This window comes from Komagataella phaffii, chromosome 2 (genome assembly GCF_000027005.1).
Source record: "Komagataella phaffii GS115 chromosome 2, complete sequence".
Classification (NCBI taxonomy): domain Eukaryota; kingdom Fungi; phylum Ascomycota; class Pichiomycetes; order Pichiales; family Pichiaceae; genus Komagataella; species Komagataella phaffii.
In genome coordinates this window covers 1325710-1350052 of record NC_012964.1, presented here as the reverse complement: position 1 = coordinate 1350052, position 24343 = coordinate 1325710, and the positions used below count along the sequence as shown (strand labels likewise).

Here is a 24343-nt window from a genome sequence, read left to right as displayed (position 1 = left end):
CAGATACTCATGAGGGAAATAGATGATATACTACAGGAGATACATGATCTATCTTTGAATAAGGTTGATCTTCCTCCTGATACTCAAACAAAGTTTCAGTTTCCGTCAGTTACGGAAGAAGAGGAAATTAACGATCTTAAAAAACAGTACTTAACTCCATCTGACCAGATTCCTCCGGATTTGTTGAAGGAATTCCTAATAATACCAGATGAATCAGATCAGAAGCTCAAGTTTTATCAGGCACTGGTAAAGATACCACCGTTTATGGATAGAACCAAAATAAAATTCAAGAGAAAGGGTATCGAGGGAAAAATTGTTGGATATGAAGAGGCCTTAGATCTTTCAGGAGATAACCTAACTAGTAGTAACTCTTTCAGTCTTCATAGAAAGCCAGCGGAAAATGGATCTTCGATACGAGGACAAACTACTAATTTGCCTTTCCTGCCTGGTGGCTTAGTTAGCAAAGCAGTGAAAGACACAGAGTCTATCAACAACCTATTGCATAGAGATGATCAGGGCCTTTTCGATATCCCCTTGGGATTTGAGAGAGGTCTCCAATTAGAGAAGGCGGGTGATACAGAATTGGTTGATGAGTTATCTAAGTTACCAGAGTCTAATGAGGAAACTTTGGAGAATCAAATACCATCCGGCGATGTCGAATTACTAGACCCCGAGACACTTGAGGAAGATGCCATCCAAGAAGGTGATGAAATCGATGCCTTATTACCTTCTGATATTAGCTTTAGCAAGAGGCCGAAAACAGAACGGCCGCAAGCCGCTCGGCAATGGGCCCACCTTGTGGATTTGGATCACAAATTAGAAAATTTCCACGAGCTGGTACCAAACATGGCACGGACTTGGCCATTTGAACTTGACACATTTCAACAAGAAGCAATCTATCATCTTGAGAAAGGTGATTCAGTTTTCGTTGCTGCGCACACATCTGCTGGGAAAACAGTTGTTGCAGAATATGTGATTGCCATGGCCAATATAAATATGACAAAGGCAATTTATACTTCGCCTATCAAAGCTCTGAGCAATCAAAAATTTCGTGATTTCAAGCATGATTTTGAAGATATTGATGTCGGTTTGATTACTGGTGACGTTCAGATCAACCAAGAAGCAAACTGCTTGATTATGACAACTGAAATATTAAGGTCCATGTTGTACAGAGGAGCAGACGTGATCCGTGATGTGGAATTTGTCATTTTTGATGAGGTTCATTATGTTAATGACATTGACAGAGGGGTGGTTTGGGAAGAAGTTATTATTATGCTGCCAGAACATGTCAAAATTGTCATGCTCTCTGCTACTGTGCCTAACACCATGGAGTTTGCCTCATGGGTTGGAAGAACTAAGCAGAAAGATGTTTACGTTATAAGCACTCCAAAAAGACCTATTCCTTTGGAAATTTTTGTGTGGGCAAAAAGCGATCTTTTTAAAGTTGTTGATTCTAACAGGAACTTTTTGGAGAAGAACTTTCAAGCCCATAGTGACGTTTTAGTGAAGCCTAAAAAGGAGGTCACAGGTTCCCAGGCCGGTAACCGAGGGGGCCGTGGAAATGCTAGAGGTGCTTCTAGAGGCGGTAGAGGGTCTAGTTCTACTGTTTCCTCTCGTGGAAGAGGAGGTAGTGCCAATGTGGGTACCAGATTTACAAAAAGAGATGGCCCAAACAAAAAGACTTGGACTAATCTTGTTCAGTATTTAAGATCCCATGATCTTCTTCCTTCGGTAATCTTTGTGTTTTCCAAAGCTAGATGTGAAGAGTACGCTGATAGTCTTCAAGGTGTCAATTTCTGTACTGGTTCCGAAAGATCCCGTATTCATATGTTCATTGACAAAGCAGTATCTCGACTTAAAAAAGAAGACAGAGAGCTTCCTCAAATTATGAAGATGCGTGAAATGTTAAGTAGAGGTATTGCTGTCCATCACGGTGGATTATTGCCAATAATGAAGGAAGTGATTGAAATTTTATTTGCAAAAACTTTAATCAAAGTGCTATTTGCCACTGAAACTTTTGCAATGGGGTTAAATCTTCCAACTAGAACAGTGGTTTTCTCAGAACTACGGAAGCATGACGGAACGGGGTTCAGAAATTTACTTCCCGGCGAGTTTACGCAAATGTCAGGAAGAGCCGGACGACGTGGTCTGGATACTACTGGAACTGTCATTGTTATGTCTTATAATGAACCCTTGGAGTCCAAACCATTCCAGCAAATTACCCTTGGTGTTCCTACAAAACTTGTGTCTCAATTCAGGTTGACATATAACATGATTTTAAATCTTCTAAGAATTGAAGCTTTGAGGGTGGAAGAAATGATCAAACGTTCATTCAGTGAAAATACTACCCAAAGCGGCTTGAAAGAGAATGAGAAAGAAATTATAGAACTGCAGAAGAAGATAGCAGAGATCAGCCAAGCGGGATGTCAAGAATGCGATCCAGCCAAATTAAAAGAATTTTCGACTGCAATATGTGATTACACGAAACTGACTGGTGAGTTAATTCGACTTTCTTTGGAAATTCCACTTCACCGTAAGAGGTTCAGAAGAGGCATGCTCTTTATTTATACGGATGCTGATGGTTTTCCGGCTCCTGCCTTTTTGTATGACATCAAGATGTCAGACTCTCTGTTCGTGGCTCTTGTCTTTGACATAGAAAGATGTGAGGAGAACAACACTGGACTTCCATATATCCCCGAGTCACCATCTTTTATCAAGAACACGATTCCGAAATGGAAATTCAAAGGTAATTTCAGATTTACAACAATTCCCTTCAACAAAGTTCAGTACGTAACAAGGTTTGTCCTGCAAGTTTTGTTGAAATCAATCATTCGAATGGAGCCTGAATCAATAGAGAAAGCTGAAGAGCAAATACTCCAACTGCTTCATTTTTACAAGAAGTTTGAAGAGTACAATTGGTCTGCATCTCTCACCATTCCTCAAAATGATCTCTATAAAAAGATACAAGACTATAGAAAGATCATTGCCAATGCGCCAGTCATTCAGTGCCCTTCGTTGAGAGAACACTATATTCAAATCAAAGACTTAGATAGCTTGAGATCGAGGTTGATAACTTTGAAGTCCCTTGTTTCAGACGACAACATGACCTTACTACCAGATTACGAACAAAGATTAAAAGTACTAAACGAACTTGAATTTGTCGATGATCACTTGAATGTTGTACTGAAGGGAAGGATTGCCTGTGAAATTAACTCAGGATGGGAGCTGGCTCTGACCGAACTACTGCTGGATAATTTCCTGGCTGATTTTGACCCAGAAGAGATTGTAGCTTTACTTAGTGCGTTTGTTTATGAAGGTAGAACTCGGGATGATGAAGAGCCAGCATTAACTCCCCGACTTGAAAAGGGAAAAGCAAAAATTAGAGACATCGTGAGCCATCTTTTAGAGATATTTCAAGACAAGCAAGTCTCCTTGAGTGCTGAAGAAGAGTCATTTTTGGAAGCAAAACGTTTCAATCTGGTTAACGTCGTCTACGAATGGGCAAAAGGAACTTCTTTCAGTGACATTATGAAACTCTCATCTGAAGCTGAGGGCACAATTGTTAGAGTTATTACCAGATTAGATGAAGTTTGCAGAGAGGTGAAATCTGCTGCATTAATTATTGGTGATTCAGCATTGCATGATAAAATGTCTGAGGCCCAAGAAAAGATAAAAAGGGACATTGTATTTTGTGCTTCCCTTTATCTCTAGAAAGAAATGAATAGATACTGTGTGTGACTAGTTTATTCAGCCGAGACTCCCTTAACAGCCTTCCATAACATTTCATGGTCCTTTTCAGTAGGCTTTCCACATCCCAGCCACCTAATCTTGCCCTCCTGGTCGACCACGTAAACGTACCCTGTATATAAATTTCTCAAAAATATATCCTCTCGTAACTTCATTGGTAACAACGATCTCTTGGCTGAAAAGTAAGAGTCATGTCTTGAGGCCGGGATTATTTTTCTAAGATGGCCAAGGGAGAGCTTTGAGATCAGACCTTTTAAACCGTTTTCTATAAGATTCAGCTCTGCAATTTGAACATTATCAAACTCCTGATTCAATATTTGATACCCAGATTCTGTCAGATAGTTGTCAGTCGAATTCTTGATGCTGAAGTACTCTTTGGTAATGTCGAACCCTTCTTGCGTACTATGGATTTTCAGAACGGTTACCTTATTTTTGAAGACATCAGCCAATTGAGATGTTTCATTTTTCAAATTAGTCACTACTAAATTGGGGAAGTAAAGGGATTTTGAGTCTTTAAAATACGAGATGGGAGAAAGAAACACTTTGCCTTTAGTGACTCTATAAGTATGCATATCATACAACCCCCCTTTTCTCATTTCCTCTTCTAGTTCTAGTCGCTTTGCTTCTCTTTTCTCTTTATTGAATAGTGATTTAAACTCAGCCCAAAACTCGGAAGTCTTACTTGGCGACTTGTGGTTATTTAACTGTGCAAGTGGGATAATCTCAGGCTTTGTAAATAACCCCACTGGTTTAGTCACCTGGACCACTTTGAAAGGTTCTGGTTTGATATTGTTCAGCGTTGATCCCAACTTAAAGATAAACGAAACCCTGCTCGTCGAAAAATGGCGCATTGACATCCTGAAGGTTTAAGGTTTGTAGGCCTGGTAGATCTGGACCATTATCATTGTCAAAAATAATGGATGATGGGATGAACAAATGGTGTTCAGATGTTGGACTAGCTCGATTAGTTAGACTGGCCGACCGCTCAAGAAATGTAGCAAGCCACTCCATACCTAGATGTAAAATCAACTTTGACTACCAAGTCCGATGAATTTTGGTATATTACATTGAGCCTCGTAAATATGAACGTAGCTGTTCAGCATATTTGGTACTCTCTCATCAGTCTTACATAGAAAAGCTTCTTTGCATATCCGCGAATTTCAACGATATGGCATTAATATTATTTTATTTTGGTCAAGTTCTAATCTATCTTATCCTCAAATGAGACGATTGATAACTCCTTGGAGCAAGAAAAAAGAGCGAAGAAGACTTACAAGAACTGAACCCAGCATCAACTGATGAAACTTTTGCTGCTGAGTCCTCCAGTAGCGACGCGACGGCCGAAAATGTGATAGAATCTAATGAACTAAGGCCTCAAGTGACTCAGCAAACAGCTGGAGCTGACGATACCAAAACGACATCGACTACAAAAAGCAGTTTTCAGTATGGCTATAATTCGAATCCTAATTCTCTGTTCAGTAAATACAACAGCTCTGCTTCTACAAATATTTCGTCCAATCCAAGTTCAAACACCGGAGACCGCAAGCGGTATTTTGGAACTGGAACAAGTATTTCAAGTTTGGGGAGACCTCTACGGGTTCTAATAGAAGAAGAAATGGAGGATCAGGATGAGAGGATTGAAGGTGAGGAAGAAATGGCACACTCTGCTAAGAGTAGTCGTTTGAAGAACCGAACCTCTTCTATGGTATCATCTGCAATAAATTCTAATTTCATAATAGAGGAGGAAGTGTCTGTAACCTCTTTACCGTTCTCCAACAATTCCTCCCTTTACGACCAATCTTTAGCAGAACAACAATCATCGCAGCAACTGTCATCCAATAGGATTGCGACTACATCTACTAGTGTCCCGGGATCATTAACCACTGATGAACTCATCGAAACGATAGAGAAACAATTGCGTATATTGGCATCCAATGTCCTGAGCGTCGTTCTACAAATCAATCAATCGATCATCAATTGTACGCGGGCGTCGCTGATGATTATTGAGTATATTGATTCGACAATAGCCCAAATTGGAAGAAATGAAAGACTGAAGTTCCTGCCTCCAAGACAATTTTGCACCATCGAAAGTCTAGGGCTCAGAAAGTTCGTTAAAAGTATTCTTCTGTTGATAGATGTGATACTCAGAGATGAAGTCTATCGTCATTCCCGAAGTTTGATTCTTTCAAAATCCCTAGAATTGATGGTCAAGTTGAAATTATCCAACTCCAAGCAACTAACTCCTTGTCTGTTTCCTATCGGCTGTACATCTCAGCCTTTACCGAACCAGGACAAAATAAACATGATCATGGAACAGCTCGCCAGTGAGGGAAGTGGAATTTCTGATCAAGAGGGAGCCTTTGTTGCCCCCGTCTTGAGAGGATTTGGAGAGCCCAGTTTGTCCATACTAACATTTATATATGGCTTTCCTCAAGTGAGCAAGGAACACATCAAGATCGTCAACTTATTCCATGGTATGTCCGAGGACATGCATTTCATGTGTCAGCAAAACGCAATCAAACCTGCAGCTACCAAATTCAAAGCACCATTTAGGATTAGCAACTCGTTACTTCCTCCCATTAGCATGAGTATATCTACATGTGAGTCTAGTGGACTTTCAGGGACGCTGGGAGGATATTTATACCCCAAGATTCCCAAAGACACTAAAAATGAGAAGCTTCTGTCGGATTTGAATAGTACTTTTGCCATCACTTGTGCTCATGTTTTACTAGACACCAGCGGCAAAGCAACCTCAAATATAACGTCTGCTTCAGACACGAGCAGAATTGCAGTTCCGTCGGCAGTTTTAATCAACTTGTATCGAAAAGCCCTATACCAAGAACGAAATCGATACCAGGAGTACAGTGAAGAATACCAGGCTTATAACCGTGTGGTAGAAGATATCAATGTTCTGTTCCCTCCCCAGCAATTGGTGTTCCTTCAAAAATTACCTTTAGACTCTGATAACAAGTACCGAAAACTCAAGATCAAGAGAAATTTACCCTCAAAAGATTTTGGAAAAGTAACGTGGGCTGAACGAGTTATAGATGAGGAATCAGGAGAGCTATCAGATCTGGCCATTGTGAAACTTGACACTAAAGACAAAACTCTTAGAGTTTCCAATCACTTAGGAGACGATGTTTCCTACAACGAGTACGATCCCTCATTGATCATGAGCAATTTGTATGTGAAAAAAGTCATCGACCTTGACACCTTGGATAAAAGGGCTGGAGGAGGTGGAACCACCTGTGCAGGCGGTCTGAAAGTGTTCAAGTACGGATCTACTACCAAATATACATCTGGTAACCTGAACGGCGTCAGGTTAGTATACTGGAACGAAGGAAAGTTGCAAAGCTCCAAATTTGTGGTTCGATCCTCTAATTACTCTCAAAAGCTTGGAGGAAACAGCAACGCCGAATCAATTGACAACAATGGTGTGGGTTTTGCCTCAGCTGGAGACTCAGGCGCATGGATTCTTTCCAAGCTACAAGATGTTAGGGAGTACCAGTCATTCACTGAAAAGCTAGGTGAAGCTACGATGAGCATTTTCGATTTCCACGGTCTTAAACAGGAGACTTCTACTACAGGGCTTGGGGTAGTTGGTATGATTCATTCTTACGACGGTGAGTTCAAACAGTTTGGTTTGTTCACTCCAATGACATCTATTCTACAAAGACTTCAACGAGTGACCAATGTAGAATGGTGTGTAGCGGGTTGCGAAGATGGGGATGTGGACACTGAAGGAGAACACGAATTGAGTGATTTGGAACAACTGCATATGCATAGTGATTCCGACTAGTCAGGCAAGAGAGAGCCCTCAAATTTACCTCTCTGCCCCTCCTCACTCCTTTTGGTACGCATAATTGCAGTATAAAGAACTTGCTGCCAGCCAGTAATCTTATTTCATACGCAGTTCTATATAGCACATAATCTTGCTTGTATGTATGAAATTTACCGCGTTTTAGTTGAAATTGTTTATGTTGTGTGCCTTGCATGAAATCTCTCGTTAGCCCTATCCTTACATTTAACTGGTCTCAAAACCTCTACCAATTCCATTGCTGTACAACAATATGAGGCGGCATTACTGTAGGGTTGGAAAAAAATTGTCATTCCAGCTAGAGATCACACGACTTCATCACGCTTATTGCTCCTCATTGCTAAATCATTTACTCTTGACTTCGACCCAGAAAAGTTCGCCATGTTCAAAGAAACGTCAAAGAACTTGTTTGGTTCGATAAATACCTTCAATACGGTGGAGTATGTCATGTATATGATGCTACTACTGACTGCGTATTTTTTGAACCACCTGTTGCATAGTTTGGATAACATCAATCATTTGGTTGAGTCTGATGTTAATTATCAACTACTTCAAAGGGTAACAAATAAAGTCAAGCTTTTTGATGAGGAAGCAGTCTTGCCCTTTGCTAAGAATCTCAATAGAAGAACTGAACGCTTTGATCCAAGGTTGCCTGTAGCTGCATACCTTCGAAGCCTTCAAGATCAGTATTCGGAGCTTCCACAAGGTACCGACCTGAATGATATTCCGCCCCTGGAGGTTTCTTTCCACTGGGATGACTGGTTAAGTTTGGGAATTGCATCAACCTTTTGGGACGCCTTCGACAATTACAACAAGAGACAAGGAGAAAATGCAATTTCTTACGAGCAGCTCCAAGCAATACTTGTTAATGATTTGGAAGATTTTTCTCCCTACACCGCACATATTCTTCACAGTAACGTGGAAGTCTACAAATACAGAACGATTCCTCAAAAGATCGTCTATATGTCAAACAAGGGCTATTTTGAACTCTTGGTAACCGAAAAGGAAAAACTATCCAATGAGGGTCTCTGGAGCATTTTCCATCAGAAACAAGGTGGACTTAACGAATTCAGTAGTCTCAATCTCATAGAGGAGGTTGATGCGTTGGATGAAATCTATGATTCCAAAGGGTTGCCTGCTTGGGATCCTCCCTTCCCTGAGGAACTTGATGCTTCAGATGAAGATTTCAAGTTCAATGCCACAGAAGAACTGGCAAAGGTAGAGCAAATCAAAGAACCAAAGCTGGAAGACATATTCTATCAGGAAGGACTGCAACACGGGATTCAAACATTGCCTTCAGATGCAAGTGTTTATTTTCCTGTGAATTACGTTGAAAACGACCCTGGATTACAGTCCCATCACTTACACTTCCCATTTTTCAGTGGAATGGTCTTACCAAGAGAAATCCATTCTTCAGTGCATCACATGAATAAGGCGTTTTTCTTGTTTGCAAGACAGCACGGTTATGTTGTTTGGTTCTTTTATGGTAACTTAATTGGATGGTATTACAATGGAAATAACCACCCTTGGGATTCGGACATCGATGCCATAATGCCCATGGCGGAGATGGCAAGAATGGCTCATCACCATAACAACACACTAATAATAGAGAACCCCCACGATGGATATGGAACCTATTTACTGACTATTTCTCCTTGGTTCACGAAGAAGACAAGAGGTGGTAACCATATTGATGGTCGTTTTGTGGACGTTAAGAGGGGTACCTACATCGACCTCAGTGCAATTTCAGCTATGCACGGAATATATCCTGACTGGGTTAGAGATGGTGTGAAAGAAAACCCTAAGAATCTGGCTCTGGCCGACAAGAACGGTAATTGGTACCTTACTAGAGATATTCTCCCATTGAGGAGAACAATATTCGAAGGTTCTCGATCCTACACCGTTAAAGACATTGAAGATACCCTGCTTAGAAACTATGGAGATAAAGTACTGATAAACACAGAACTGGCAGACCATGAATGGCATGATGACTGGAAAATGTGGGTACAAAAAAAGAAATACTGCACTTATGAGGAATTTGAAGATTACCTGAGTGCTCATGGAGGGGTTGAATACGACGAAGATGGAGTATTGACCTTGGAAGGAGCTTGTGGATTTGAAGAAGTCCGACAAGATTGGATCATTACCCGTGAAAGTGTAAATCTTCATATGAAGGAATGGGAAGCTATCCAGAGGAACGAATCAACCACAGAGTATACTGCTAAGGATCTTCCTCGTTACAGGCCAGATTCCTTCAAAAATCTATTGGATGGAGTTTCCAATCATGGAAATGGAAATGTTGGTAAGATAGAGCATGTCAAACTTGAACACAACGACTAGATAGTTGTTTTTTCTATATAAAACGAAACGTTATCATCTTTAATAATCATTGAGGTTTACCCTTATAGTTCCGTATTTTCGTTTCCAAACTTAGTAATCTTTTGGAAATATCATCAAAGCTGGTGCCAATCTTCTTGTTTGAAGTTTCAAACTGCTCCACCAAGCTACTTAGAGACTGTTCTAGGTCTGAAGCAACTTCGAACACAGAGACAGCTGCCGCCGATTGTTCTTTTTTGTGTTTTTCTTCTGGAAGAGGGGCATCATCTTGTATGTCCAATGCCCGTATCCTTTCTGAGTTGTCCGACACATTGTCCTTCGAAGAGTTTCCTGACATTGGGCTTCTTCTATCCGTGTATTAATTTTGGGTTAAGTTCCTCGTTTGCATAGCAGTGGATACCTCGATTTTTTTGGCTCCTATTTACCTGACATAATATTCTACTATAATCCAACTTGGACGCGTCATCTATGATAACTAGGCTCTCCTTTGTTCAAAGGGGACGTCTTCATAATCCACTGGCACGAAGTAAGTCTGCAACGAGGCGGCTTTTGCAACAGAACGATAGTGTCGTTTCGTACTTGGACTATGCTAAACAAAAGGATCTGTCAAACATTTCAACCGTGTTTCAAGGCACTCTTTACGAATTATCGACCAAGACCTTCCTAGACGAACATTTCAACATATCCAGGCTACTGCTTCAAGGTGGTGCAAATGATAAAGGTATAGATATTAGATGTGTTTGGGACCTAAAACAGTTCTTGCCTGAAGATTCCCTTGAGCAACAGGCTTCAATAGCCAAGTTAGAGAAGCAGTACCAAATCGGTAACAAAAGGGGGAAGCATATAAAACCTTTACTATTGCGACAAAATCCATCCTTGAAAGTAAAGCTGTTTGTTCAATGTAAAGCATACGAAACGAAGGAGGTAGATCCTAAGATGGTTAGAGAACTTAACGGGACATACTCCAGCTGCATCCCATATTACGATCGCTGGAAGACTTTTTTCATGTACGTATCGCCCACCAACCTTTCAAAGCAAGCTAGGTATGATTTTGACAGTTCTCACAATCCATTGGTTTTCATGCAACTTGAAAAAACCCAACTCAAACTTCATGGGGATCCATACAATGTAAATCATTACGAGAGGGCGAGGTTGAAAAGTTTCCATTGCAATCACGTCGCATCATGGCTACTGAAAGGCCTTAACTGGGAACGAGACATCCAAATAATCAAAAGAAAGGCGTCCAGTCCTTCTCAAGAACTTTTGTCTCTTGATACACTCTAGTATCGAGCAAACAATATATCATAGAACTCAAAATCATTCATGTACAATAATAATACTTTTAATCTATAAACTTAAAAGTCGTCAATATTTATTCCAATGCGAAGCTTACGAGCCCGGCTAAGAATATCTGCTCCAACACAGACATCCATGATACTAAGTCCCACAATTTTGCTCAGTACAACTGGGGTATTGTTGACCGACTCAATGTTAAACTTATCATTTTCCCATATTTCTCCTAATTCGATTAGATGCTTTGTGTCAACACTTTGCAGTTCACCTGCTTCAAGCTTGGTATGTTCATACGAATCAACCAAGATCTTGGAGTTTGAGCTGACAAGAAAATCAATAGTCTTGTCATCAACCTCTTTCATATGAGGTTTATAACTGCCAATTAGACCAATGAAAGTCTTGGAGGTCATATCGAGATCCTTCAACTTGACAGCAGGTTCGCTGGATGGGATGCAACCAAAGATGATGGAAGATCTATAAACTGCCTTTGAAACAACTTCAGGTTCATTCAAGAGATGTAACTCATAATCCACTGTTTGAAATTCTGCTTTAAGGTCACTCACAAGCTTGGTCCCAGTCTCTTGAGATCTATTCACGACGATAACAGTTTTAATTGACGGATAGAGAATCAATGCTAGTTTTACATGCCAAAAAGCCTGAGGTCCAGAACCAAACACGGCTAACACTAGTCTATCTAAGTCATCCTCAGTTTGAAATGTTTTGGAAAGAGCTAAAGTCGTAGCCAAAGCTGTTCTAAACGCTGTGAGTGTTGAAGCGTTCAAAATACCAATTGGAGTACCATCTTCTCCATCCAAGAGTGTTACTATCCCTTTGAAGCCACGAGATGAGCCAGTCAGTGCTTTTAGCCCTATATTTCTACCTAAAGAAGGCATAAAGAGATGAACTGCATTGTCTGTTGATGCGACGATCCTTTGTGGAATCAAACTTGGGTTCTTATTGTAGTCAGCTAAGCTAGAGGCTAACTCTGTTTGAAACTCTTTAATTTTCTTTGGATCTAGCCCTTTCAGGACTTCCTGGACGTCTTTTTCTCTCAAAATTAGCATATTTTTCAGGGGTGTTTGAGAAGAAGGTTGATTTGGTATAGCTACTGATACAGATAATTCAAGCGAGCATCGGACAGATATGTCAGGTGAACATAAAGTGTATATATTAATTACATGCATTGGAAGTAGTTTTATATTTCAATAAGGTCTAGAGGCATCAGATAATAGAGACCAAACATATAAACAGATTTTTGGGCGGGGTATATATTTAGGTATTGTTATTAAATAGAAATCTTCTTGTCGTAATTAATCTCACTTGTGAAATCTTTGGACCCTCTACAAAATTATTATCCGATTGATTGTGGAGTTTTGAAATTGATTTCCAGTGAAGTACCTAAATATTTGTGTTATGTGTATACCTTTTTGAATGAATATAAAATTTTTTGCGGTTCTAATCAAAAAACTAGTGATTATGCTTTTCCTATTTATATTATATACTCTTCTGTTTCCAACCCACAGTCCGTACAACGACGTCTAACTAAACCCGACTTTCCCCCATCAATAGGCATTGACCATTGATGCACATGACTCTTCCCATATTTCTGCTCTCTAAGCTTCCTTGTGTATTCCTCAGCTCTGGTTCGTTTCCTCATTTGTTTCAGCTTGGTTTCAAATTTCTTATCCCTCCTTTTGATTCTTTGCTCTTCTCGCTTTGCCCATTCATTGTCTAATTCTTCCGGTCCATTCCACTTTTTGAAAGCAAATTCTTCGACTTGATATCTCAAGTAAAGTTGCATCTTACTATAAGTTCCAGAGTAGGGGTTGGTCTTTTCCAGTCTATGCAAAAGATCGTGATCAGCTAACTCAGGATCTGTGAGAAGGTAATCTTCCTTACATTCTGTCTTTGTTAACAACGAGTACTTCTCTGGTTTTTGGTCTTTGCAACGTCTACATACTCGGCACTTGAATATGGTCCAAAGTTGCTGATCCAGTTCGATGGAACCGCATTCGAAGCATTTGGGTGCAGCTTCACGATCTACGGGAGGTGCCGGTTCGTGGACAATCTTATTCTCATTCTCAATTAACCAGTCCTGTAGGCTCTTCTCTGTTGCGTTCTCTGGTTCCTGGTCTGTATCTAAAAATCCTCCATATGTATCTTTCATCTCGGCTAGATCATATTCAATATAATCTGATTTCTTTATGCTGGGTATCCTGTTCCTGGGAACTGCTTTCGTAGCATCTCTTACTGTAGCTGGCTTTGGAGGTTCGGATGGCCTTGCAGCTGCTTTCTGTTCATGCTTTTTTCTTAGTTCCAAAGCCTTTAGCCTATTGGCTTCTATCTTATCTTGTTGAGCCTTGGTCAATGAGTGCGGTTTTACAACTTTCTTTTCTGGCACTTTAACTCTGGTAGCACCTGCAGGAGTATCAACAATATCTTGAGCAAGACCTCTTTGTTTTAACTTCTCCAGAGCTCTCTGTCTGTTTTCAGCAATCTGCCGTTGCCTCTCCATCTAAAGATAACTGATAAGTCCGATCTCTAACGTAAATCGCTAAAGTAATTCTCCTATACAAATTGCTACTGGCTTACATAAGAGAAACGACTAGATGCTGGGTAAGCGATTAGTCAACCGTTTGCTTGCCCCGCCGTGGCTAGGATAATTGTCACAAGATAAATAAACAACCACATATCCTTGGCAAAAGTAGACTGCGCACATAAGGGCTGAAAAATTGGAGGCGGAGATGGGGAAACATGCTGTGAAAGGAGCCAGGGCGGAGAATACCGGAGAGCCTTGGATTTGTCTTGCCTAACCCATTATTTCGGTAGCGCTAGTCTAGATTCTATTTTACCGAGAACACTAGAAAAGGGCATATGTTTATCCAAATTGACTTACCTCCTTCAAAATAACAAGACCACATAATTATCTTTTCATTGTGCCAACATTGTAGATACCCAAGTCTCGGTTGGACCTTCACCCAACGTTATCTTCGCTGCACTGGATAGTTGGCCTCCGTTGTGATGCACTCATCTAGCGATTAGCCAACACACAAGATTATTCATCTTTATTTCCCAATATAGACATAAACTGGCACTGAGGGGAATCATCCCTAAACGTAAACAAACTCAACATTTTCTTCGAATGTGGTAACTACGCATCTTGGTCCCCTCATGTTCGTCCCGAAAAGTATCAATAGATCTTTTCATGCGCTTGGACCCCTCAGTTTCAACCAATAGCGCACTGACAAGCGTATAATGCTGTCTATTTTAAAAAACCCCTACACCAGATGAGTCTTATGGGAGCGACTTATTGTGCCAAGCGATGAGTTTAAATAGCTGCAGATTTCCTGAGATTACGATTTTGTTCTTCTTCTTTACTCATCGTTCAACGTCTTCAAATGATAAGGTCTACTCTTCTAAGAAGGTCAATTGTCACTCCTTGTAGATACAAGTCTACCAAGGTTAACTTTCATAGACCAGATGGACCAGGTTCTAAGGATGCTGCTGAGCAGGCTGATGCGACTGCTACCATTCTAGCGGACTCTTTAGACTTTCAAAAACGAATCCGTCCCAGTGAGTCTGCTCCTAATAAGTTGACGTGGCTTGATGCACTAAATGAAAAGAAGAGACAATTGTCTGAAGGTAAGACAATTAGTTCTTTTGCTTATCAGTCAACTAAGACGACTGCCGTTGGCGAAAAGACAAGGTCCGAATCTTTCTCTTATCTTACTCTGCCCTTTAAAGACGACGTCTGGTTAAGAGACTCCTATATCAATGCTGCGGGAAGACTACGCGTGGGCCAACTATTCCAGGATCTAGATGCCCTGGCGGGAAGAATCGCTTATAGACACTGTGCGCCCGCTGAGCCTGTTAATGTCACCGCATCCGTGGATCGTATCTATATTGTTAAAAAGGTAGACGATATTGAAAACTACAACTTTGTTTTGACGGGTGTTGTCACTTGGACCGGTCGCTCTTCTATGGAGATTTCTGTGAAAGGTTACGCGTTCCCTGGTGACTACCCCTCTGAGATTAAGGAAACCAATTTGAGTGACGATGCGGTTTTCCTGAAAGCTGATTTTACATTTGTGGCACGTAACCCTGAAACTCATAAGTCGTTTCCAATCAATCACTTACTACCCACTAATGAAAGGGAATGGCTAGATTTCAGACGAGCAGAATCGCATAATGCTCAGAAAAAATTACGGGCCAAACTGGAAACTCTGGACAAAGTACCCCCTACTCAACAGGAATCGAATCTCATCCATAATTTATACATTGCCTCCAAAGCAGTTGCCAAGTTAGATCCCGAACAGTCCTCAAAGCTCATCTTTATGAAAGACTCCCAAGTGTCTTCCACCTTATTCATGCAGCCTCAGTATAGAAACAGACACTCATACATGATATTTGGAGGTTACCTTTTGAGGCAAACTTTTGAGCTGGCTTACTGTGCAGCTGGTGCCTTTTCCTGTGCTCCCCCAAGATTTGTCTCCTTGGATTCTACCACTTTCAAAGCTCCAGTACCAGTAGGAGCCGTTTTATTCATGAATGCTCGAGTCTGTTACACTGAACACATCAAGGAGGAGGGTGAAGGTGATAGTATTCCAGTACTTGCCTCTTTACTAAAGGCATACGAATTGCCTCCAGCGAACCAGATATCTCACGATTCTTCCGAATTTCTTAGTCGTCCGGGTACAATCATCCAAGTTAAGGTAGATACAAAGATTCGAAATTTGGATAGTGTGGAAGCAATTGAAAGCGGTTCTTTCATTTACTCTTTCTTCGTTCCAAGAGACACTGAAGGTGTACGAGACAAGCCAGGCTATTGTTCTGTCGTTCCTCAAACGTACGAAGAGATGATGTTGTACATCGAGGGAAGAAGGAGAGCTTTTGACACAGCAGAGTATGCCAAGGCTTTACATGAAGCTAAAAAAGCTTAGAACCACATTGACATCTCTTCAATGGAACTATTCAGGAAAGGAAGCTATCCATATTAATACTTGATTTTTCATAATTATTCTTTTTATTTTATTTAAAGTATACAATTCAATTGTCTATTGAGATGATTTCTGTTAGATTAGATATTAGTTGGTAATTATTCATCATCTGATACTATAAATCCTGTTTGCGATTGACTGTTCACTAGTCCAGCCGAGCTGGAAGTCCTACCGCCGCTGGTAAAGTCCATGAGTTTTGCGTCACCAGTATTGTCATGTTTGGTGTCCCAGCGTACTTCTCCGTTTTCAAGGAATGTTGGCTTGAATCGAATAGTATCGTTTAATGAATTATCTGTGTTGGATGCTGAGACAGTTGGATCAGGCAAGGGTGATGCTTCAAACTTCAAGTTGCCTTCACTATCAAGTTTTTGGACATTGGCACTATTGTTAAGACTAGGAATGCTTGCAAGATTTTGGTCTTTGTAGAGATTCAAATTTGACATTTGGGAGACTCTTTTCTTGTTGTCGTCTACCACTTTGACACTGTAGAGCTCGTTGGTAGCAACTGTTGCCAGAGAGTTCATGGAGTCTCTAGCTTTCCAGTTTTTCCCACTTGTTGGATTCTCAACCAAGTCAGCCAACTGATCTTCCGCTTCGTTATGTCTCCAAGATTTTTTCACCTCGTAGGGAAATTGTTGGGCATCATGGTATATATTTTCATCGGTGTCATCTATATTGGTACCATCACTGAGACCACTCATATCGTCGGAATTGAAATCTTTCTCGTCAAGTTTCAATGCATTGAGCGCGTTGAGCCTTCTGGGAGAATCCTCATTCTCTCTTTTAGTGGAGGCATCAGAAGTATTATCATCAGGATACGGTCCACCGGCAATTGCCTTCTCACTTGCTAACCCGTTTTCGTTGTCAGACCTATTCTTACGCCTTCTCCAACAGCAGCACAATAGTATCAGAGCTATCAGAATTAAGAAACAGGGAATACCAACACCCAAACCTATTGCCAGGCTCCTCCTGTTGATTCCTGTACTTTGAGCTCCAGAAGAATTTGAATCTCCATTTGAGGACTCAGTTGGAGTTGCAGACATGTTTGTCATCGAAGAAGTACCAGTGGATGTAGGACTGGAAGTTGAAGACTGGCTTGATGTAGTAGCAGAAGACGTTACCCTTAGTGAAATTCCTCTTAGCACGAGGGCTAGTGACTCTGACGAGTTGCCATCATTGGCTTCAATTTCAACATTCAATGTTGTGAATTGTTCAGGTACTAGCCCATTGAACGTCAAATTATTCGAATGAAATGTCAACCATTCATTTCCCGAGAATGATGCTGATACTTCTGTATCATCTGGCCTAGACAAGAGATCGTCAGTTAGCTGGTAGTCAAAAAATTCACCTTTGGTTACATTTAAACTTGGGAGAGAGTCCACTGTAAACAGGGATCCTTTCAAGTCTATAATAAATCCAAAGGTAACTGAGTTACCTATTGAATCTGCCAATGTAGCGTTGAATTCGGCTCCATTATCATTAGTCTCATCTGGGACAGTGCCTTTGATAGTCAACCCATCTATTGATAGCCAAGAAGGTGCATTGGACAAAGATGTGGTAGAGATCTCATCATCTATTATCATTTCCCCATCATAAAAGATCTTCGATCTGTCTAGTGTGTACTCAAGTGTTTCACTGATGTTCCCTTGAAGTGTGATCTGACCATCTATTGAGGTAGACAACTGATGAGCTCCAACCAGTATATAAAAGGTACTGGAAATACCGGCAAAGCCTGGGACATCGGTCCCAATTAGGATGAATCCGAAACCCTCACTTGGTGCAATGTCGGAGTTTACCACAGGTGCTGTGCCAGAGAATGTTACTGTATCAGAATCAAACGAGCACCAACTGGGTAACGAAGTCCTGTTAGCAGACCTTCCATAATAGGTAAGACTGGTGGAAGACGAGCCTTCAGCCGCTTCGAAGATGTTCTCTCCTAATTGGATGCTGAACTCCTTGCCTGGAGCCAAAACAATTCCGTTATAGCCATTAGTTTCGAATTCTTGTGAAAGCTTGCCAAAAATGGACTCATCAGGATTTGCTATAGGAGCAGGGTCTCCACTCACAACCATTTCGTATTCGTTGGAAATAGAACCAGTAGAGTCAGTACCTATTAGCGTTATCCTTAAGTCGCTAGTGACATCGCTGTCAGCGGGATAGCCGCTGAAAGTCAGTGATGCCCCATCAAAGCTAAGCCATTCAGGCAGTTGCTCTGCTGAGTAGGTTACTGTACTATCTTGCGACCTGTATGTTTCGTTGCTGATGGTAAATGTGTACTGAGTGTCCACACGCGCAACAGTTGGAAATTGTTGATCAAACGGGAACCCGACATAGGGCGTCGAGTGGACCGCTTGACTCAGAAGGAGTAGGGATGTTATCCAATATAACATCTCTTTTTTTCTTACCCTTCGCTTCGGATTCAAGGTATATCTTGCACTTGTTCCTGTATGATGAACTACCCAAATACTACTGAGAAGAATGAACTAATTCAAAAATGTTACAGTAGAATGTCAACTTCATTCTCGCAGGGGATTACCCTAGTAATATGGTTTCAAGCGTATGCAGAGTCTGATCATTCTAGCATTAGGTCCCTTTGTAAAACCTGATAACAGTCGTAGCTGAATTTGGGAGGAGAATCTCATTTACTTAGGGAAAAGTTTAGAAGAATGTGCAGAAAGCCTTCCTAAAGGACTATTAATCCCATTTTGTTGGTTCCTGCGGGATGCAACAGTATGAAGGGCGTCTTTCATAAAATGCATGTTTGAATTCAAAGGAGTAAGATGTTATGAATACAGAGCAGCTAACAACCCCTTTCTCATGCAAGACGCGTTAAAGTGTTTAATTAATTTTTTTATTCTTGGGTCTTTACGCGTCTCAAATTTGAGTATCATCTAACAGCATCATGTAGCATCTGGCACGAATTTCAATTCCATCGAAACCATCAATACACCACCAACAAGGTCTACCTTTTGTAAACGGAAGACAAACGGAAGGGCGAGGTCATGGAACAACTGCCTTCCGGGAAAAATCAAGCATCTTTGCATGAATCCGTTGACTCTCCCTCATCTTCCTTTGTCCAATCTAAGGAAAAGTTCGAACCGGACGAACACGAGGGCAGAAGCATGCGATACCCTAAGACTTCATTGTCGATAGTGATATGTATCGGCCTGCTTATCATTTTGCAAATTTGTGGTAGCTGGTTCGAGTCTGCTGCTGAAATTGATAGTAACTTCTGTCGCAAGGTTACAATGTTTCCCTCATACGCCAGAGTGAAAGCGTTTAATCAAAATCACTCGAGGTTTGCATCCAAGTACTCTTTGTATCTCTATAGAGAGCAAGGAAAGGACAAGATACCAGAAGAGGGCTCTGATGAGACTTTAAGTTTGGACGGAGTTCCTGCATTATTTATTCCTGGAAATGCTGGAAGCTATCGACAAGTGAGATCCATCGCCTCTGAAAGCACACTCCTGTACGATAGATTTTACAAGAATGGTGCACAGGATTACCGATACCAATTGGATGTAAATCCAAACTCCTCGAAGATTGACTTTTTCACCGCCGACTTCAACGAAGACCTCACTGCTTTTCATGGACGAACGCTTCTGGATCAAGCGGAATTCTTGAATGAGGCTGTCAAGTTCATCCTTTCTCTGTATTCCGAACAAAAAAACCCACCCACTTCTGTCATTATTGTGGCACATTCGATGGGTGGCATAGTTGCCCGCGTCATGATGTCTTTGCCTAATTATGTTGCTGAATCAATAAATACCATCTTGACTCTAGCGACTCCTCATGCTGCTGCTCCTGCGACTTTTGATGGAAATCTCAATCGTATTTACAAAGATACAGACGAATTTTGGAGGATTGGGTTAATGCATGACAATGCTCTAGGTTCGGAACTATATGAACTTGCTCACTCAAGGCTACAGAATGTATCGTTAGTATCAGTTACGGGCGGATTGTTAGACACCACTTTACCTGCAGATTATACAACGCTAAAGGGCCTTATTCCCCGAACACACGGCTTTAATGTATTCTCTACTGGAATACCAGGTGTTTGGACACCAATTGACCATCTTGCAATTGTTTGGTGTGATCAGTTACGAAAAGTCATTGCTAAAGTGCTATTGGAGACTATAGATTCATCTTCCCCACAAAAAACCTATAACTTAGAAAAGCGCATGTCCATATTTGAAACGTATCTTTTGGATGGACTTTCAAAGGATTTCAATTCCTTGCAGCTCAACCAAGCTTCCGTTGTCAATTCTCAGGTTAACGAGTTGCCCATGAGGGTTAAAGTGAATACTGATCTTGACAACGTGGATGCAAGAGATTCAAGGATAAGACTTTACGGTTCTCCCAAACCAGTTATCAACCTTTTTGAAATTCCCAAAAATGGCTCAATTTTCACAGTTTTAAGTTCGTCGCCCTTTAGCCAATCTCAGATTGAAAGTAGTAAAAATCCCTCGGTCTTGCTCTGTAATCCCTTATCAGCAACCAAGAAGTATTCAGCAACACAAGAGACATCCGTTCTTGATTACACAAATCCACTAGAGCCTTCCAATTCAGTAGAAATGGAATGCATTGATGTCAGTAAGAGCTCTCACTCAATTCCCAGATCATTGAAAAACACAAGGACAACTGCAAGCTCATCAATTGATGGCCAGTATCCTCCTTTCCATCTTATTCAATACCACACTGATACACTCTCCAATTACCAATTTGTTTTGGTGCGAGTGCCTGAGAAGCTAGAAGATGAGTTTGTTGTCGCTGAAATGCAACAAGATCAAGCTCAAACAATCCCGCTCGGCCAGCGCAGTCTTTATGAATTGATTACCAGAGGTTACTACCTTACTCTTCCCAAGAATAGACCATTTAATTTGAACTTACTGGTTCCATCAGCGCATAGTAGTTTGTTGGCCTACAAGCTTGATATTAGATACAAGAGCAGTGAGCACGAACTGTTCACTCCTCTGTTGAAGTTTCACATCAACGAAGAAACCAAATGGTTAGTTAACTTGAAGGAAAATGATCAAATATCTCTTGTTTTCCACAGTGGTATGATACCTTATGTTCCATTTGAAAGAGACAATAGAACGTATCTGTCGCTCCAATTGTTCAGTGACTCTATTGCTATCGAAGAAGTAATGGATATCTATTTATCGATATCCTGGTTTCAGTCACTTAAACTCTTGGTGTTGCGTTATAGGTTGTTGATAATTAGTTTTCCGGTTGCTATTGTCTTAATTGTTTTCTTATTGCAATCCAATGTGCATTACAAGGAGGGATACTTTCCAGCTTTTGGGGAAGGACTAACTATGTTAGTTCATTATTCAACATTACTACCATTACTATTCTCAGTATCTGTCCTATCTATCTGTTGTTCAAACGGGTTTTTTCAATCACTAATTGCATTCCTAGAACCCTTGAATGAATATAACGTCAAGCAAATGAACTTGGTGTCCGGAAGTGACTCAATGCATATCAATCCTTACTTATTAGGACTCGAAGAATCAATTTTATGGTGGTTGGCGCCATGCTTTACAGTGATTTCGATTGCGCTGATCTCTCTTGTTTATTTTTTCATTCACACTTTACTCATGAGTGTTACTCTCATTGGCAGGTCATCTATGTTAAGAAAATCCACTTTTTTTCAAAGGAGAAGGATAGGGGGATTGTTTTTAAGTCAAAAGAAAAGGACGATTGGATTTGTTGCATTACTTTGTCTGGTACCTGTTTATGTTCCTTACCAATTTGCCTTTATCATATGTACCGTCGTACAAGCAATACTGTCAGTCAGAATCGCACTCAGAAAGGAAACTAACGACTCTTCAGAAAGCTTGACAAGTCCTTCGAGTCCATCAGAGACTCCAGTTCAAGACAGTAGTCCTGATTCGATAAAGGCCAATGTACAAAACTACAATGTCTCTTTACTCATGCTAATGTTGTGGATCTTGCCTATAAATGTACCTATTCTTGTTGTATGGATTCATAACTTTTCCGTGAATTGGCCCACACCATTTTCATCTCACCACAACTTCCTAGCAGTGCTTCCCATCATGTTGTTGGTGCAATCTAATGTTCAAGGTAAGATGCTTCCAAGAATGGAGTATATTTGGATATTCAACTGTTTCGGGGTTTATTTTGTATTTTATTCTTTGGTTTTTGGTTCCAGGAGCTTGTATTCTCTACATCATTACTTCAACTTGCTCTGTGTGTGGCTATTGGCACAAACATGTTTATAACTTTAGATATCCTTCACAATGAATTTTTTTGGTGCTCTTTGAGCCCATTCAGTCCAACTACCATCGTAAACCTTAATTCCCTTCGACCCTAGTCCTGCACGCTGCAGCCCCGTTCTCAGAACGCAGGCAGTAACACCTGTTCCACACATAACAATAATTGGTTTGGAGTCATCGATTTTCCTGGATTCAAACTGCGAGACCAATGCAGACTGGGAGAGATACGAGCCATCGGATGCTATTAGTTCAGTAAAGGGCAATGATATTGCTTTAGGCACATGTCCTGAACTCAAACCAGGTCTTGGTTCCGGAGATTCACCTGTGAATCTGGAAGAACCTCTAGCATCGATCAGAGTAAAATGTGTCCCGATTTGATCGGCTTCGACGAGATAGAGTAATTCTTCGTAAGAAATGATCTTCGATCCATCAATCCCTGAAGACTTGTAGTCTGATTTCTGAAATGGAGTTGGGCTCGTAACGGGTTTGGTGTTCAAGTAAGGTATATCGTCTTGCACCTTTGAAGCAAAAGTCGACTCTCCAATCGTTTGAGAGTAGTTTGGAAACGTGTTAAGAATAGCCAATTTAGCAGGGTCATGCCCGAATATCTCAAACATCCAAAGAGCTCTGGGTGCTGAGAAAATTCCCTGCTGGTCATAAAACAGCAGTGTATCCTCTTTAGTGATACCCAAGTCGCTAACCTCTTTGTTGAATTTTTCAACACTTGGTAACATATGTGGGAAATGACTGGAATCATCCTTGACAAGGTCAATGTCGAAGAAAACAGAATTGGCTCCTAATCGGACCTGACGATACTTCAAAAATCCATTGTCAGGTACGTTAGGCATATACCAAGATGCATCGACAGCGACCAATCTTGAGTTGGTAGATTTGAAAAAGCTTGCCAATTGGGATGGAGAAATCAGGTTGGAACTTTTCAACATGAGAATCTGCGTCAGCTCAGCGTAATGAAGGGGGTGGGGAAGAATTTAGAGCGCCTGCGTTGTTGTAGATTTCGTAACCTCATCAGAAAACTGGTAAAATCACTACCGCCAATTGTTCATGTAACATCTACAAAAGATAGGAGAAACAAGACGCCTATTGATCATAAACCTGTATGTTCATTTCCCACACCAAGCCCACCCAAACCTTACCTACGAGCTTTCACTAAGCTCTATTAGTCATGATTATTTGAATCGGTGACCAATTCTGGATCCTCATCACTAAATCCCCCAGATTGGGAGTAAATCATGGACGATGAGCCGGTATAATCGGAAGGTTGTTTTCTCAAAAATATTGATCGGTGTAGCAGGAGCTCAACCGCGTTTGTATTGTCATCTTTAGGCTCTTTGGCTCTTGGAGCAACTGACCTATCAGGCTCATCATGACTGTTGATTGTAGTTAGCTTTGCGGCCTGTAGATTATTTATCAAAGTCTCTCGGTCCGCAGCGTCCTCTAACTTTAGAGTCTCTAATTGCTGTAGGGTCTTATTCAATGATGAAGCTTGGTTCGTCTCTAAACTATTCTTTCTTGAAGGTGTTTCGCCAATATAATGATCCAGATGGGACAGTAGGATTACCTGACGCTTGATCGAGTCTGCTGATTCCCCAAAATGCTGTTCTAGCTTCTTCCAATTAAACTCAATCCTGCCAGAGAATAAGTACGGATGTACGATGTCATATAATTGATCCAATTTTTCTTTGTCCCATTTACCTGTCAACATAGGTTCGTTTTGTTTCGATGATTCCTTAGGACGATCCATTGGAAATCTCAAGTAAACCAATTGTTTGGCCATGATCAATATATATTTGCTAGAGTAACCTTCAATTGAACTGTACAAGTCAATTCCGGTTTGGTAATGCTCCTGATGCTCTAAATATAAGTCTTTGAATTGCTAACTCTCTTATCCGATC

The 24343-nt window shown here is 40.9% G+C and overlaps 13 protein-coding genes across 13 annotated transcripts; 6 read left to right on the top strand and 7 right to left on the bottom strand.

Annotated features, from left to right (window-relative positions):
- Positions 1-9: 9 nt before the first annotated feature.
- Positions 10-3711, top strand: PAS_chr2-1_0709 (Putative RNA helicase; the record flags this gene model as incomplete). Its single annotated transcript, XM_002491592.1, has 1 exon — positions 10-3711. The coding sequence occupies one exon, from the start codon at positions 10-12 to the stop codon at positions 3709-3711; it is 3702 nt and encodes a 1233-aa protein (XP_002491637.1).
- Positions 3712-3743: 32 nt separating this feature from the next.
- On the bottom strand, positions 3744-4604 carry PAS_chr2-1_0708 (Mitochondrial inner membrane protein; the record flags this gene model as incomplete). The annotated part of the gene is made up of 1 exon (XM_002491591.1): positions 3744-4604. One exon carries the CDS (start codon positions 4602-4604, stop codon positions 3744-3746), a length of 861 nt encoding a protein of 286 aa, XP_002491636.1.
- A 758-nt stretch (positions 4605-5362) lies between these two features.
- Positions 5363-7546, top strand: PAS_chr2-1_0707 (putative serine protease of the SPS plasma membrane amino acid sensor system (Ssy1p-Ptr3p-Ssy5p), wh; the record flags this gene model as incomplete). Its single annotated transcript, XM_002491590.1, has 1 exon — positions 5363-7546. One exon carries the CDS (start codon positions 5363-5365, stop codon positions 7544-7546), a length of 2184 nt encoding a protein of 727 aa, XP_002491635.1.
- A 399-nt stretch (positions 7547-7945) lies between these two features.
- Positions 7946-9904, top strand: PAS_chr2-1_0706 (uncharacterized protein; the record flags this gene model as incomplete). The annotated part of the gene is made up of 1 exon (XM_002491589.1): positions 7946-9904. One exon carries the CDS (start codon positions 7946-7948, stop codon positions 9902-9904), a length of 1959 nt encoding a protein of 652 aa, XP_002491634.1.
- A 46-nt stretch (positions 9905-9950) lies between these two features.
- PAS_chr2-1_0705 (Hypothetical protein) lies at positions 9951-10238 on the bottom strand (the record flags this gene model as incomplete). Its single annotated transcript, XM_002491588.1, has 1 exon — positions 9951-10238. The coding sequence occupies one exon, from the start codon at positions 10236-10238 to the stop codon at positions 9951-9953; it is 288 nt and encodes a 95-aa protein (XP_002491633.1).
- Positions 10239-10369: 131 nt separating this feature from the next.
- On the top strand, positions 10370-11185 carry PAS_chr2-1_0704 (uncharacterized protein; the record flags this gene model as incomplete). The annotated part of the gene is made up of 1 exon (XM_002491587.1): positions 10370-11185. One exon carries the CDS (start codon positions 10370-10372, stop codon positions 11183-11185), a length of 816 nt encoding a protein of 271 aa, XP_002491632.1.
- A 71-nt stretch (positions 11186-11256) lies between these two features.
- On the bottom strand, positions 11257-12258 carry PAS_chr2-1_0703 (uncharacterized protein; the record flags this gene model as incomplete). Its single annotated transcript, XM_002491586.1, has 1 exon — positions 11257-12258. The coding sequence occupies one exon, from the start codon at positions 12256-12258 to the stop codon at positions 11257-11259; it is 1002 nt and encodes a 333-aa protein (XP_002491631.1).
- A 425-nt stretch (positions 12259-12683) lies between these two features.
- Positions 12684-13709, bottom strand: PAS_chr2-1_0702 (Protein that recognizes and binds damaged DNA during nucleotide excision repair; the record flags this gene model as incomplete). The annotated part of the gene is made up of 1 exon (XM_002491585.1): positions 12684-13709. The coding sequence occupies one exon, from the start codon at positions 13707-13709 to the stop codon at positions 12684-12686; it is 1026 nt and encodes a 341-aa protein (XP_002491630.1).
- Positions 13710-14592: 883 nt separating this feature from the next.
- On the top strand, positions 14593-16134 carry PAS_chr2-1_0701 (Hypothetical protein; the record flags this gene model as incomplete). Its single annotated transcript, XM_002491584.1, has 1 exon — positions 14593-16134. One exon carries the CDS (start codon positions 14593-14595, stop codon positions 16132-16134), a length of 1542 nt encoding a protein of 513 aa, XP_002491629.1.
- Positions 16135-16289: 155 nt separating this feature from the next.
- PAS_chr2-1_0700 (uncharacterized protein) lies at positions 16290-18581 on the bottom strand (the record flags this gene model as incomplete). Its single annotated transcript, XM_002491583.1, has 1 exon — positions 16290-18581. One exon carries the CDS (start codon positions 18579-18581, stop codon positions 16290-16292), a length of 2292 nt encoding a protein of 763 aa, XP_002491628.1.
- Positions 18582-19193: 612 nt separating this feature from the next.
- On the top strand, positions 19194-22436 carry PAS_chr2-1_0699 (GPI inositol deacylase of the ER that negatively regulates COPII vesicle formation; the record flags this gene model as incomplete). The annotated part of the gene is made up of 1 exon (XM_002491582.1): positions 19194-22436. One exon carries the CDS (start codon positions 19194-19196, stop codon positions 22434-22436), a length of 3243 nt encoding a protein of 1080 aa, XP_002491627.1.
- Positions 22437-22438: 2 nt separating this feature from the next.
- On the bottom strand, positions 22439-23374 carry PAS_chr2-1_0698 (uncharacterized protein; the record flags this gene model as incomplete). The annotated part of the gene is made up of 1 exon (XM_002491581.1): positions 22439-23374. One exon carries the CDS (start codon positions 23372-23374, stop codon positions 22439-22441), a length of 936 nt encoding a protein of 311 aa, XP_002491626.1.
- Positions 23375-23607: 233 nt separating this feature from the next.
- On the bottom strand, positions 23608-24225 carry PAS_chr2-1_0879 (uncharacterized protein; the record flags this gene model as incomplete). The annotated part of the gene is made up of 1 exon (XM_002491580.1): positions 23608-24225. The coding sequence occupies one exon, from the start codon at positions 24223-24225 to the stop codon at positions 23608-23610; it is 618 nt and encodes a 205-aa protein (XP_002491625.1).
- Positions 24226-24343: the final 118 nt, after the last annotated feature.